Source organism: Corapipo altera, unplaced genomic scaffold (assembly GCF_003945725.1).
Source record: "Corapipo altera isolate COAL_440 unplaced genomic scaffold, ASM394572v1 23, whole genome shotgun sequence".
Taxonomy (NCBI): domain Eukaryota; kingdom Metazoa; phylum Chordata; class Aves; order Passeriformes; family Pipridae; genus Corapipo; species Corapipo altera.
In genome coordinates this window covers 12,024,586-12,037,978 of record NW_020884878.1, presented here as the reverse complement: position 1 = coordinate 12,037,978, position 13,393 = coordinate 12,024,586, and the positions used below count along the sequence as shown (strand labels likewise).

Sequence of the window (13,393 nt, the reverse complement as noted above, 5' to 3'; positions counted from 1 at the left end):
ATTATTATAGAGCTCAACTATTCTCCCAATTAGTATTTTCTCCTCATGTCTAGATCTCCCTCTCTAGACTATTATTTCGATTCATCCTCAAAGAGAGATTATTCTGTTCTTTACAAAACATTTTTTCAGTATTCATCTAGAGAGAGAGACATGCTTGTAATAAAGAATGTCAATTCTCACTCATTTCTTTTTTCATGCTTCCTTGACAGCTAATCATTTTTATCTCCTCTTGACACTCTCATACTGGTTCCCTCTATCTTGACTCACTGTGCAAAACTGGATACACGGCTCCACTTGAGGCCTCAATAGCACTCAGCAGGGAAGATTAAAGATTTACTGGTTTTCATATAAGATACCTTAAAAAAAAAACTTTGGTGTTTTCCCTTACATGTAAGTAAAAATTCTCTTCTGTTTATGATCTGCAACAGATCACCAGTTCATATTCTGCAAGTCAACTATCTCATTTAACATTTATTTGAATAATGAATTGTGTTTGAACTAGCACTTTCCACATGTTAAGAGATGTATTTCAGGTCATTCTTTTAGCTTGTCAGCAGTAAATGCTGGTCATAAAGTGCCTTCAACTGCTCCCACATTAATATAATGCACAATTTAAATGACTGTATTCTCAATTCATTGTTGAAAGTTTTGAGAATCCATTGCTGAAGAAACTAAAAAAAACCAACAAAACACATGGTTATACACTGGGCAGAAGTCTGTAGAATGCCAGGTAGCACAAATCCAATTTGGAGAATAGTTTATCACAGGATTTCTGTCAATCAATACAAGGTGGGGACACTATGTTTCATTGCAATTACAAAAGAAAAACCTAGCTTCAGAAGATATGTAATTTTGAGGGGTTTTATTGATAAACTCAAAACTACACAATATCTGTTGCCTCCAGATTATTTCAGAACATCTATTAAGTTTCAATACTAGTCTGTAAAAGTATATATCATTTGTATAAAAAAAGAGATTTCTGGCTTGAGAGGATGCCTTAAGTCTGTATCAGAGTTTGTTGGCCACCTTTACTCTCCAATTTACCCCTTTACCAGTACAAACAACATATAACCTACAGCTCTATTTGCTAGCTATACATCCAATTAAGACAAAATTCTGACTCCAGCTAACCCCTCTGCTAAAGAAAAAACAACATCCAGTATACTTTTCAAAACCTACATATCCCTAAAGCGTGGCAAATACACAAGTAGTCTGTCTCTTAAAAACCTGCAAATCCTGAGTTTTACAACAGATTTTTCTCACATGTCATAGTTTTCACCTAACATACTTCTAAAAATTTAATATATTTGCAAATAGTCTAAAGTAGCTAACACTGATTTGCTTTTTTTTGTTCAATTTTTCAATCAAATCACAAATATCTGAGAGGTTATTTTACTAACAGTAAGTCAGAGCTCCCAAAACAGCAAGATTACACTATAGAAAAAAGTCAGTTATCCTGCTACTACAGTAGTCTTGAACAGACCCTCTGATAAGAAGATCTAAATGTAAGGTTGATACTGGATAGAAAGTTTGCAGTGTCCTACACAAACACCTTCAATCTCAGAGCTGACCACAGAATACAATAAATGAGCTGCAGTAAAAACGTCAAATGACCGAAAGCACCAGATAGCTGGCACACAGATCACTCCTCCCCACTCCTCCCTTCCCATGACACTGAGAGCCCATGCCCCAGAGGTACCATCCCCTATATGAAACATATAACTCAACTGACTATTTGTTGATTTGATTCAGATTTATTCTTTCTATTTTTATATTTTATGGCCACAACCATAATCTTTTAAATCTGAAAGACTCACTATAAGGACATTCTCTCATTTTAGCTGAGAATTTTCTTTAAGATATGAAAATATCTCAGTGCTCTGCCAGAAATTTTAAGTAATGCAGCAGGGAAGTACTAAATTCTAAATGTTCTTTGATGAAGTACAGAATACTCTTTCTTAGAGAAACTCTATCATATAATTACTATTCACTATATTTTTCTGGTATGTTTATTACAACCCAGGAAAGCATAGTTTAAGCATGCAATGCTTTAGAGGAGGAATTTTATTTGGTGAACTATCCTGAAATGACCACTTAACAGAATGGTTTGCACACTGTATTTCTTTTGATGACTCAAGGAATAATTGCAGTTCAATACTGTATTAAAAATGAAAACATATTAACTAGATGAAAAATCCTGAATAAATTCTGATTCTGTAACAGGTTAAAATTTGAGTCACTCCAGACTACTCGTTTAATTTTTTTCCTAAAAACAGACGAAATTTAACAAATAATGTATTAAAGTACATAAAAGTACCATTTAATTTTAAACAGATATACAAAGCAACACAGGAATAACAACCACATAATAATGCCCATTTCATAAGAATACTGAGAGATGATAGAAGTTAATTAAAATAGGGATCATTACATTAGCCCCCCCAGAAAAAGAAAAAGCACATGGTAATATAATAGAATTGAGAATACATGAACTTAAAAAAACTCCACATATTGCCCTAAATTACTTGCTGAAGACTTCTCATTGAATCAGACAAGTCAGTTCTCACCTTTCTGTTTCTTCCCCCACCTGCCAGGCAGGAATCTCTGCTACTCTCCCCCCAAAAGACAGGCATTTCTTTAACTGTTTACAAACTGCTTTGAGATATTCAGAAAATAGGTACACATTACTGCTACAAAATATTATTGCATTTGTTGTAAAGGTCATAGCTACTGATTTATTTAATTTTTATTCATTATTTTGTTTTATTCTGCATTCAAGAATATAACAACAATTGGCATCACAAGATGACTTGGATATTCATGACTTAAGTTTAAGCCCTTTCAGTTAAAACCACCTTCAAATAAAAGCTTCCAACAAACTGGGTCAGTTTTAATCTGGGAGGACACTTATCTCATACATACTAGTCCTGATATCAAGCAAGATGACTCCTGAGGGAAAAGAAAGTGAGAAGCAGTGAAATGAATACGAGTCCATACTAGTTAAGCTTACATGTTTTGCAAGGTAACTCTAAAATTGTTTGTCAAAAGAGCAGAAGAGTAACAAACAACATTTGGACAAGAAAAGAATATTCCTGACATTTAAATTACATGATAACTTGTAAAGGTTTTCTTCAAATTTTCAAAAACTTTATAAATTACCCATATTTTGTAAAATATTGAGAAAGTAAACACTAGACAGTTTTATCACTTATTCCAAGTGGCATTCTTGTGTCTATAGCCCCAAATCAGTGGCCAAGGTTATGCCAAATAAACTATTTCATTTTTCACAAATAGAAGACCAGGCTGGCCCTACCACCACATATGCACAAACTGACCACTGCCCAAAAACATGATGCCTCAGTAACAACAGGTAACTAACTATACTTAAGAAGTCCTACACACGTAGCTAATCAACCATTTTTATGTTAAAAAACAAACAGAAAACCAGTCTTCTGTAGAAAGTTCCCAGTAAAACCAATCAGCACTCCCATTTCACCATACAGAGTAAACTAAAAATTACTCTAAGGTCAAAAGGGAATCAACGGTACAGTTCAGATCTTTATTAAGTACTCTTACCACACAGACCATTACTGAGATAACTTAAAAAACACAACAAAACCACAAGGCTAAGGTCTATCACATTGATAGCATTGTATATCTGAGGATTATCCACGATGCCAGCCAGTACCTTGCCTGTATAAATTTTAGAGCCCACAAGTAATAATGGACTCCATGGTTTATCTACTGTTTCCAGTAGGCAAGTCCAAGGACAGATGAAAAACAGTGAACTACTGTTTTATACTTAAGTCAATAAACACATTTTCTCAAGAGAGAGAGTTGCTTCAATAGATACAGATTCCTGGGTTTGCTTCCTGGTTTCCTTACCTGGACATGTAAAATCCAAGTGTATTGGAGTACACAGAACTTAGTCTTCCCCATATGATATGCAAAGTGTTCCAAATGCTGTAACACAAAAAACCCTTTCATCTCCTTTTAAAGAACTTCATGTTTAGCCTATGTATTTAGAACAAACAATTATACAGACTATGGCAAACACTTATTAGTAATTTTAAAAGAGAAACTGGAACAATCTAAGTTATTGCTGTCAAGGAACTCCCACGGTTTATTTCTGAACTTAAAACAAACACCGCTAATTTCACTGCAGGGAAGGACTTATTTCTAGAAGTCTTCAATCAAAGATTGTGACTTGCTTGCAGAGAATTTTTTTAGAAAGCAAAGTATGTCTTTTTCCCTCTTCAATTCCCTACTGATATTTGCAAAGTAATTATTATAAAGGAAAAGAGAAAAATAATAGATAATAGGCAAATATACTACCTCTTACTTTCATAATTACTGCAGATGCACTATCTTAGTAGGAATTGCCTATTGCTACAGATTATCCAAGGAAATACAAACAATTAATTTCTCTGATTTTTCAAGTACCTTCAACTGCCCATCCCCTTATGCCAAGACTCGGGTGGGAAGCTCTCCCAAAAACTGGCAGAATGCAGGATCTCTGTGGCTAGTTCCATACATATTTTCCAGAAAAGGCATCAGGAAAATGGTCAATATCCTCTTCTCCAGCATATCTGAATTTAAGGGAAGTTCCTCTAGCTAGCCACTCTTTTAAACACAGACCACTCACAGAGAATTAAATTCCATTCTAGATGATACACAGAGCAACATAGGCAAAACTTTCCAGAGCTGAACACAGCTTTTTGTCCCACATGCTCATACTGCAATGTCATTACATTAGCACAGCTAAGGAAGCTGTTCACTCAGGAGAAAGGAGATGATTTAACTATGGAATTTACAGTTTTGCTGTAAATGTTCAGGATTGCTCCTACAAGCATTTCTGGCTCCACTATGATACCCATTCTTCCTGTGCCATGAGAAAAAAAAGGCCAGTATCACTAATTTTTAATTTGTGCACAACATTTTTTCCCTCCCCTCACTCTGCCAAAGGAAGGATTCTGAAGAAATTCTAAAGATTTGGAAGAAACTAAGAATAAGAAAAAGATACCACCAAACTGCTCAAGTCCTAAAGAATTCTATTTTAATAAGAAGCATATTATTTTAATTCAGTGTTTGTATTTCAAATACCACAGCTAAAAGCAGCACTGAGGAAAGTGGGATAAATGTCTGGGTTCCCCCTAGTCCCTGCTCCAGCAGAGCAGAAGTCATAAACACAGACTGGGGAAAGACAAGCTTTAATGGAGAAAGGCTGAAGAATCCATGGCACAGGGTTCCCAGCCATGGTCTGGAAACTGCCTGCAACGTTTGCACAGCAAGACAGGAGGAGGGAACCCAAGCTGAGTTCTTGACCCATTGCCTAATGAGGCTAGAGATCCCCAGCATAATTACTAAACCAGCTTTCATTTAGCATTCTTCCATGAAGAGCTGCTTGGTGTCTGCTGACACAGGCTAGCAACGCACAAGATCCCATTACAATTGTATATGATTAAAGTTAAGCACAGCATCTTTTCCTAACTGCAGATTAGCAATTCACATGCACCTGACACTTCCACTGAACCTAATGAGTATTTCCATGTTTCTGTAAACAGAACTAATTAATAGCCAATCATTTAACTTGGTAAATGCAACATTAAATTTGAATATGGGTCAGCAGCAGTAAAGATAGTCTCACCTTTCTCAACACACACCATCTAAATGTAAACACAGTTATTCAAACAGGCAATATGAGATGTAAAACAGTCTGCAGCAATAAGGCTACAATTCTGTAATAACACAGTCTAACTTACAGACAACGTCCCTCACATACTTAATTTGTTACTGTAATACAACACAGCCATCTTGACATATCTGGAGTAGTCTACTAATCTATACACTGTATTAATTATAAACACATTCTCTTTACTAAAATCAAGACTACAAAGTTGCAGACTTTAAGAAATGTCAGATTTGTATATTGCTATATTCCTCTATAAGCATTTTTACAAAGAGACACCAATTTGTAAAGCCAAGTATTATAAATTCATTTTTTCAATTATGTCTTTTGACTTACACAGCAGTATCAGAGTTATGTTACCTAAAATTTCGATCAGCTTATTTCCTATTTAAATATAAACTTGCTATTTAAGAGTTCCTGACAAGTTGCACCTCCCCAAATTAACAACTCAATATCCCACTGTGCATGCATCTCATCCCTGCTTCCACAAGCAAACAAAATTGCTTAGAAACATAGGAGAGACACTGCCATGTACAGTATTTGAATAATGCCTATGTGTGCTTTCCAGTATATTACCTCATTCATATACTGCTGAAAACTTGTAGAAACTTAATTGTCCTGTTCCCAGAGGCCACATCCCTACGGGAATATTAACTTCAGCCATCATTAAAATGGATTCTAAATATATGCTTCCGTATGGTAACAGTATATACAGAATTTTTTTCTGATTGGTCTTGTAAGAAAAGGAAGTAGGAAAAGTTGGAGCTACTTACACATGCTTAATGTGAAAAAAAAAAAAAAAGACAAATGCACTCTTTCATTACTTCTTTAGGGATTTATAACTTCTCTTATTTCAATTCTTCATGATCTTCCTCAGTCTCTGAATTCAGCATTGCCAATTAAGCTGATCTAGTGAAGAAAGTAAACAAATAGACCCTAAAGAGGCAAAATTAACCTCTTGAGCAAGGGAACCTTCTCCATCTATCAGAAGGTAGTCCTTCCTACATAGATACTCAAATATCAAGTATATAATACAGCCAGAAATGTGCAAAATCCACATTTTACTTTGAACCAAGACTTGCCACCACAATCTCAAGACTGTCCTGCCTTTCTCCTCCCCCTGCCCAGCCTCGTTTCTTAGCTCAGCTCCAACTGGATAACACAGCTCTAATAACCAGTACTGACGATCAAGTTATTTTTGTGGCAGAAGGAAAAAAATCTGGGTTTTTTTATTGTACTGCTCCTTAAAACTTCATACTAAAAGGTATGATGTGCTCCTGTGACTAACAGGCAACAGCTTCAGGGAGCCAGCTCCAGCAATGTTCATACACCTGCCCTCAGGCTAACACTTTGGAACAACAGAGTCATGCAAACCTGCCCATTTCCTCAGCAATGTCATCCTTCTATGCCTATTTTTCTCTCCCTCATCACACACTCTTGAAATAAGCTGGCACTTCCAACCACAGGCATTTTGCTACAGCAAATTGTTTTATCGGATGCTTCTCCTTTGCTTTTGTGTCAAATGAATTTACAAGCAGATGGGGGAAAAGCTCACCAACAGATCCAAACAAGCATTCTCATGTTTTTGCAAATACTAAGTGGACCACTGATTTGAAAAGCTCCATCTTTTCAATTTATGTTTTGTATTATATTTTTTAAATGTCCCCCTGAATGTCTCCAAGTAAGGCTCTGAATCTTTGAAAATTATTTATTTAATATAAACCCTGTGATTTTATTAATATTCTATCCCACATAACACCTTCTACATACCCATACAGAGCCATTACTCAGAAGCACAGCATCAAATTAGATCTTTTCTTAAAGTAAAGGAATCACCAGGTCTAATCAGAACTGTATTTTATGAGCACAAACACACACACATAAAAAAGTCAGTGTGAGGTCAAAAAAGTATGTTAGTCCATAAAGTTAACTACATAAAAGAAAATTATCCTCTCCTACAACTCTGTTTTTAACCTGTGAATTTCAGGAAATGGTGAAGAAAGGCACAAAAATATCACATTCAGTGTACTGTAAGGTAGCTATCTCCTCACAATTTTTAAATGAGGGATATGTAAACAGTGCTGTCCCGGCCTATTCTAACCAAGTATCTGAGGCTTTGTGTTGTGCATTCACATGGCCAGTCTACTCCCTGCTGTTTTAACAGACACAGTAGCAGATAACTTTTCATCACACCATCTTACATCTTCTTCTAATTCAGGATCAAACACAATGCATCACCACTAGCAGCACTTTTTGTTGCCAGAAGCCAGGAAAAAACTAAAAGCAAACAACCTATCTATAAGCTCTTCAGCCCGATAAAATACAGCCATGCCTTTATCACCACATTAACAATTTTGAACACTTTCTCTAGGAGGAGCAACAGACAGGAACCACTTTCCAACATCGCTCAGGCACTGAGACCCTCCGATTCCCTTCACATCACAGGCTGACAAAGAGTCACAGGTAAAGGAAACAGAAAATATTTCAAAGGTAATTTGATAGTTTTTTCTTGAAATTTTGTTGAAATTCTACAACGTTGCATTTTGACAAATCTATTGAGAAACCTTCTTTGGAAGATTTGAAGCAGCATTTCTCTACCTACACATTTCCAAGAAAATAATAACTATCTTCCTTGCTGGGCTTTAGAGTCTTTGAATCTTTAGCTTAACTTATTATCACTCCATATTATGCCTCTTCTCACATATAGTCTTATAACCAGGTTGTCCACAACTAAAGCTATAGACAGCACAGCAAATTAAAAGCATTCTTTGAAAGACATATATGCATTTAACTCATTTATGCAATAAAAAATCTGAGGACTTCTTTGTGAGTGTGCTGCAGGCAGCAGATAGCTTTAGTTCTTTGGTTTCACAGTTATTCCAAGTTGAAGATTTCAGGAGTGCAATGACACTAAATTTCCTGGACTATCCTAACAAAGACTTTTGTAAAGCAGACTATTGTAATTTAATGAAGATTTTGCAGTGAAGTATACAAACAACCCTGATGGGTAATGCATTCACACACACTCAACTCTGGAGAGTCTGAAGAGGTAGAATTCCCCTCTTTGGATTTTTCTCACAACTTACTTTCTAACAACATAAATACATACAAACATATATTTATATATGAGCACATATATATACACATACATAAACACACACATCTCCCCAAGAGTTGAGCGTATCTTTAGGGATCTCTCTTTCCCGTCCACGATACAATTCCATTCTTTCTCCCTATCATTGTCACTAGTGCTGTTCCTCCTCCCCTTCTTTCTAGCCATCACTAGATAAAACTCCAGCAAAATTTAGCTTGAACCTGCCCCTGAACACATTTTGCCCTTCACTGCATCCATACACAAATGCTGAATCTTCCTGTGCTGTGAACAACAGAAAGACATAGTTTGTATGTTCCTCATGCAAGAGCTATGGAACTGTCAACGGTTACAGTGCAACATGCTCATTTAAGTATCCTGTAAGAACTGTAGAAGAGGGAGCGTGTCAACTCAAGCATCCCACTCGATCTCTGAGGTTACAGAATGAAACCTGAGTGAGAAGGTAAGCACCTGGAAGTGGTCCCACCTTAAATAAGGAAAAAAACCCTTAAGGCAATTAAAAACTACCATTAGTTATCTGCCCTATGCTTTTATCAATGGTAAAAACAGCAGTATCAGACCACTACACAACAGCATATGAGACTGCAAATCCACTGGAACTGGACTGAAATGGGGCAAATCCATCAGGTATCTTTCACTGTCTGCAGGCTGCAGCACTGCATAGTGCAGCTGGGCCACTGCAAACAGCTGCAGATAGTCCCTCACTGCTAAATATCATGGTGCTATGACTGCCAAAGAAATAAATCTACGTAGCCTGAAGAGTTTTATCTTTATATAATCCAGTTATCCTTGAACCTACAAGAAGAAATACAAATCCCAGTGAAGCACAAAATCCCTGTAAGAATAACTCGTAATAGCTACAAACCTCAATCACCTCTGAAGAGACTCCAAATTCAGACTGTAAAGTTTATAGTCCACTCTTACAAGGAGAAAGATGAAAATCCAGCCAGAAGGAGGAAAGAGAGTGAGAAATAAATGCACACTATTGGGTAGAAGCATATGTTATTTAGTTGTTAAGTACTCTAAACCTGTCTAGACTTTGAATACTAAATTAAAGACTGCTCTGCGATTACCACCTCATTCTAGAACATACAAAGGACTATATTCTTGCAATCTTCTACCGTGGGAATAAGGGAAATTAAAACTTATGAATCTTCTGAGAGAGTTGGAGTTGCTTGGCCTGGAAAAGAGAAGGCTCAACGGAGCCTTAGAGCTCCTTCCAGTACCTAAACTGGCCTACAAGAAAGCTGGAGAGGGACTTCTTATACAGGCAGGTAGGGATAGGACAAGGGGAAATGGCTTTAAACTGAAAGAAGGCGCAGGTTTATGTTGCATATCAGGAAGAAAATTCTCTATGGCAGGTGGTGAGACACTGGAACAGGTTAGGTTGCCCAGAGAAGCTGTGGATGCCCCATCCCTGAAGTGTTCAAGGCCAGGTTGGATGGGGCTCTGAACAACTTGGTCTAGTGAAAGGTGCCCCTACCCATGGTAGGGGGTTTGGAACTAGATGATCTTTAAGATCTCTTTCAATTCCATTTAAACTGGAAACAGAAAAGGATGTTTCTGAACACAAACAAAACAACAACAAAACCCCAACAGTTTGCTTGCTTTGCTCAGGTAAACTGGTAGCGAGTCACCCAGTAGAAGTGACCAAACTAGCAAAATCCAATCAAGATAAATAAGGCTTCATATGCTGGTTTTCTTCTCTCTTTTTTTAATCTCTAAATCTGAACCAACAAAATATTCCAGAGTAGAAAAGATACATATTTTTCTATTTTTGCATACATTATATTTAAATTAAGTAAAATTATTAATATTAATATTAATATTTTCTGCAAAATTTATGCCACTATGTTTCAACCATTTTATATCCTTATGAGGTCAAATAAAACAGAGAGTTGAGCTCTGGGAAAAGATTCAGTTGAATTACTGGGATTCCTTGGAGATATAAGCAAATTTAGGTACTTAAAGTTGATCAAGTCCAAGATTGCATTTTCCTGGAAAGAACATGACAAATTCAACAGACATCCTCACACACTTAAAAAACAATACAAGACAAAAAAAACCAGCCAAAATCCACAAGGCTGAGTGGAAGTGTACCCAAACCAGACATTGCTCAGAAGCCCACACAGATGTTGTGTGAGAAAACTGGGCAGACTCACATCATGTAGAAGAACTCCCCATATACTCTCTTCCCACTGTGATCTAAATAGTGACCAGACCTTATGAAGCATCCTTTTGTCTCTGCTACCAGTTACTTCCCTTATTTCCTTGACACCTCTACAGAGCGTGATTCATGCTTGTCTAACGTTTACTAGAGGACTGTGTTGGTGGAAATCAGTCACTCTCTTCCAAGACTAACATTAGAAACAATCCTTGATCAGTTGTCAGCTAACACTATTGAAGTCTCTCACAAATTGTTTGCTGCCTTTGACACTCCTCTTGCCTTAACAAAAAGTACATGTGCAACCCAACCCAAGCTTAAACACAACAGACCAAAGCAAACATTTAGCTCAGTAAATTTTAATAAACCTCTGGCATACAAACTGACACTTTCCTCAACACACTGACCCAGCTTGAAGCCTATTACAGTTTTCTAAATTGAAGTGGCACTGCCACCTTAAGACACAAGGCCAGCATTACAATTATACTAGACCAGTAAAAAACAAAATACTTTTTAATTAACTTCACCTCTGTTTTTAAAAAACTATATCCATGTAAGAAAATTTCAAAAATAAAACTTCCAAGTCATGCATTACTACTTTTCTCAATTAAGTGGCAATTTAGTTATGTGACATAGCTTAGGCTGAGTATTTTAACATTCAGTAAAAGGCATGACAGGGAATTAAGGTTCTCCATTTTGCCCACAGCAACCACAAAACTGCACTGCTTTTTGTAACTCTTAACTTTCAGCAACAGTTATAATGCTTTTAGTATTTAGCAACAGTTACTGTGACATTTATATATGGAAGGAATTTTAAATACACACACACTCAAAAAACTTGATCAGGTGACAGCACAGTCAGAATACTAACTGAGGTACATGTCCTGTCAACCTAGCACAAACTCTGAATAAATTAAAGGACCCAAGCCATCCTCTTATTTCATCTGTGAATATGGTACTCCACTACTGTGTTGATGATATTCACACTAAAAAAATTCAACTTCAGACAAGATATAAATTAAGTTTTAAAACACATTATGATACTGGAAAGAGCAATCTCACCTTTTGTAGAATATGCTTCAGCAATCATCCGTAGCCTGTACGGTGGCACTGCAGTGAGCTGCAAGTCATCAATGCCAACTCTGGCATATGTATTCAGAGCTTCTTTGTAATCACCTTCCACATAGTTTAATTTGGCCATAATTAGGTTAGCTTCCTGTAGGAATTCTGGCTAGAAAGAAGAGAAATAAGAAAGGGTTTTTCCTCAGAAAACACACCTAATTCCTTCCAATAATTATTAGATGTGTTTTCTGCATATATTCATGTAGGATATTTCTTTTAACAGAGCAACAAACCAACAAAATTCTGTCCCCTCTAATATTTGAGAAGCTTGAGGTAGGGGGGAATCCACAAAAAACTATTTAAAGGTAGCCTATCATTACAACCCCTCCAATGTTTTCTCTAACACCATAAGCACAGTTGAAAATCAACATGGCATCAAAACTTAATGATATATGTTCCACAGTCTACATATTTAATTCACACGATTTCAAAGTATCAGGGCAGAATAAATGTCATGAAAAAGAAGATTAATGGATGAATAAAGACAGAAAAGGAAGAGAAATTCATACTCCCAGAAACCACAGGAAACAAAATGTTATAGATGACTGTAAAACAAGCTTCTTTTAATCTCTCAAACGATGGATGTTGAGTACAGAAGAGATAAGTTGATGTAGCAGCTACAACAATAGTTAAGTAAAAGAAGGGCCAGAATGGTTAAGAGCATCAAAAGGTTCTGACAGAAAATGCTCTCAGATATTAACCTCAATTTCTGCACCTCCAAATACAATTTAAGGAACCTTTCCTCAATACTACAATTTTAACTTTTCTAATTCTTGCTCAGGCTGATTTACATACCTTTAGATTTCCCCTATCAAGAGCTGCCGTGAGATGTTTCCTGACCTCGGTCAGTTTTGGCTGGGGGCCCCGTGGACTACTACTCTGTTTAAGAGTATTTTCCTTCAAAAATTGTTCTAGTTTGGACTCCCCAAGGAGAAGCTCTGCCATGTCATCTGTAAATAAAACCAAAGACAGGAAATATTAGAAATCATTTTATTTCAGTACCGTTTCAGTGGAGACAGCCACTGCCTGAATTTTAAATAGAAACTAATCAAAGCAAACACAGCATCCAGTACTCAAGTTTATCATAAGTCATGTAGTACTTTTTTTTACTTTTCAATTTATGTTTTTCCAGCCTGGTTCATTGTAGAATCAAGTCTCATGTGTTTTAAGATATAAAGAATTAAAACACCAACCTGAAGTCAGTATTCTCGCCTTCCTCCTTAATAAGCAGCACTTGATTCCAAAGCTTTATGTAGCTTTCTGAACATGACAAGATATACTTCTGATACTCACTTTACCAAAAAAC

The 13,393-nt window shown here is 36.4% G+C and overlaps 1 protein-coding gene across 2 annotated transcripts in view; it reads right to left on the bottom strand.

Moving 5' to 3' along the window:
• Positions 1–13,037, bottom strand: part of TTC7B (tetratricopeptide repeat domain 7B) — a 114,244-nt gene extending 101,207 nt beyond the window's left edge. For both annotated transcript variants that reach the window (XM_027637994.1, XM_027637995.1), the window contains exons 1-2: positions 12,883–13,037; positions 12,028–12,196 (exon numbers count right to left, since the gene is read on the bottom strand). In XM_027637994.1, coding sequence (XP_027493795.1) covers positions 12,028–12,196; positions 12,883–13,032 — 319 coding nt within the window. In that variant the 5' untranslated portion in view covers positions 13,033–13,037. The remainder of the gene's footprint in view (positions 1–12,027; positions 12,197–12,882) is intronic.
• Between the last annotated feature and the right edge of the window lie 356 nt (positions 13,038–13,393).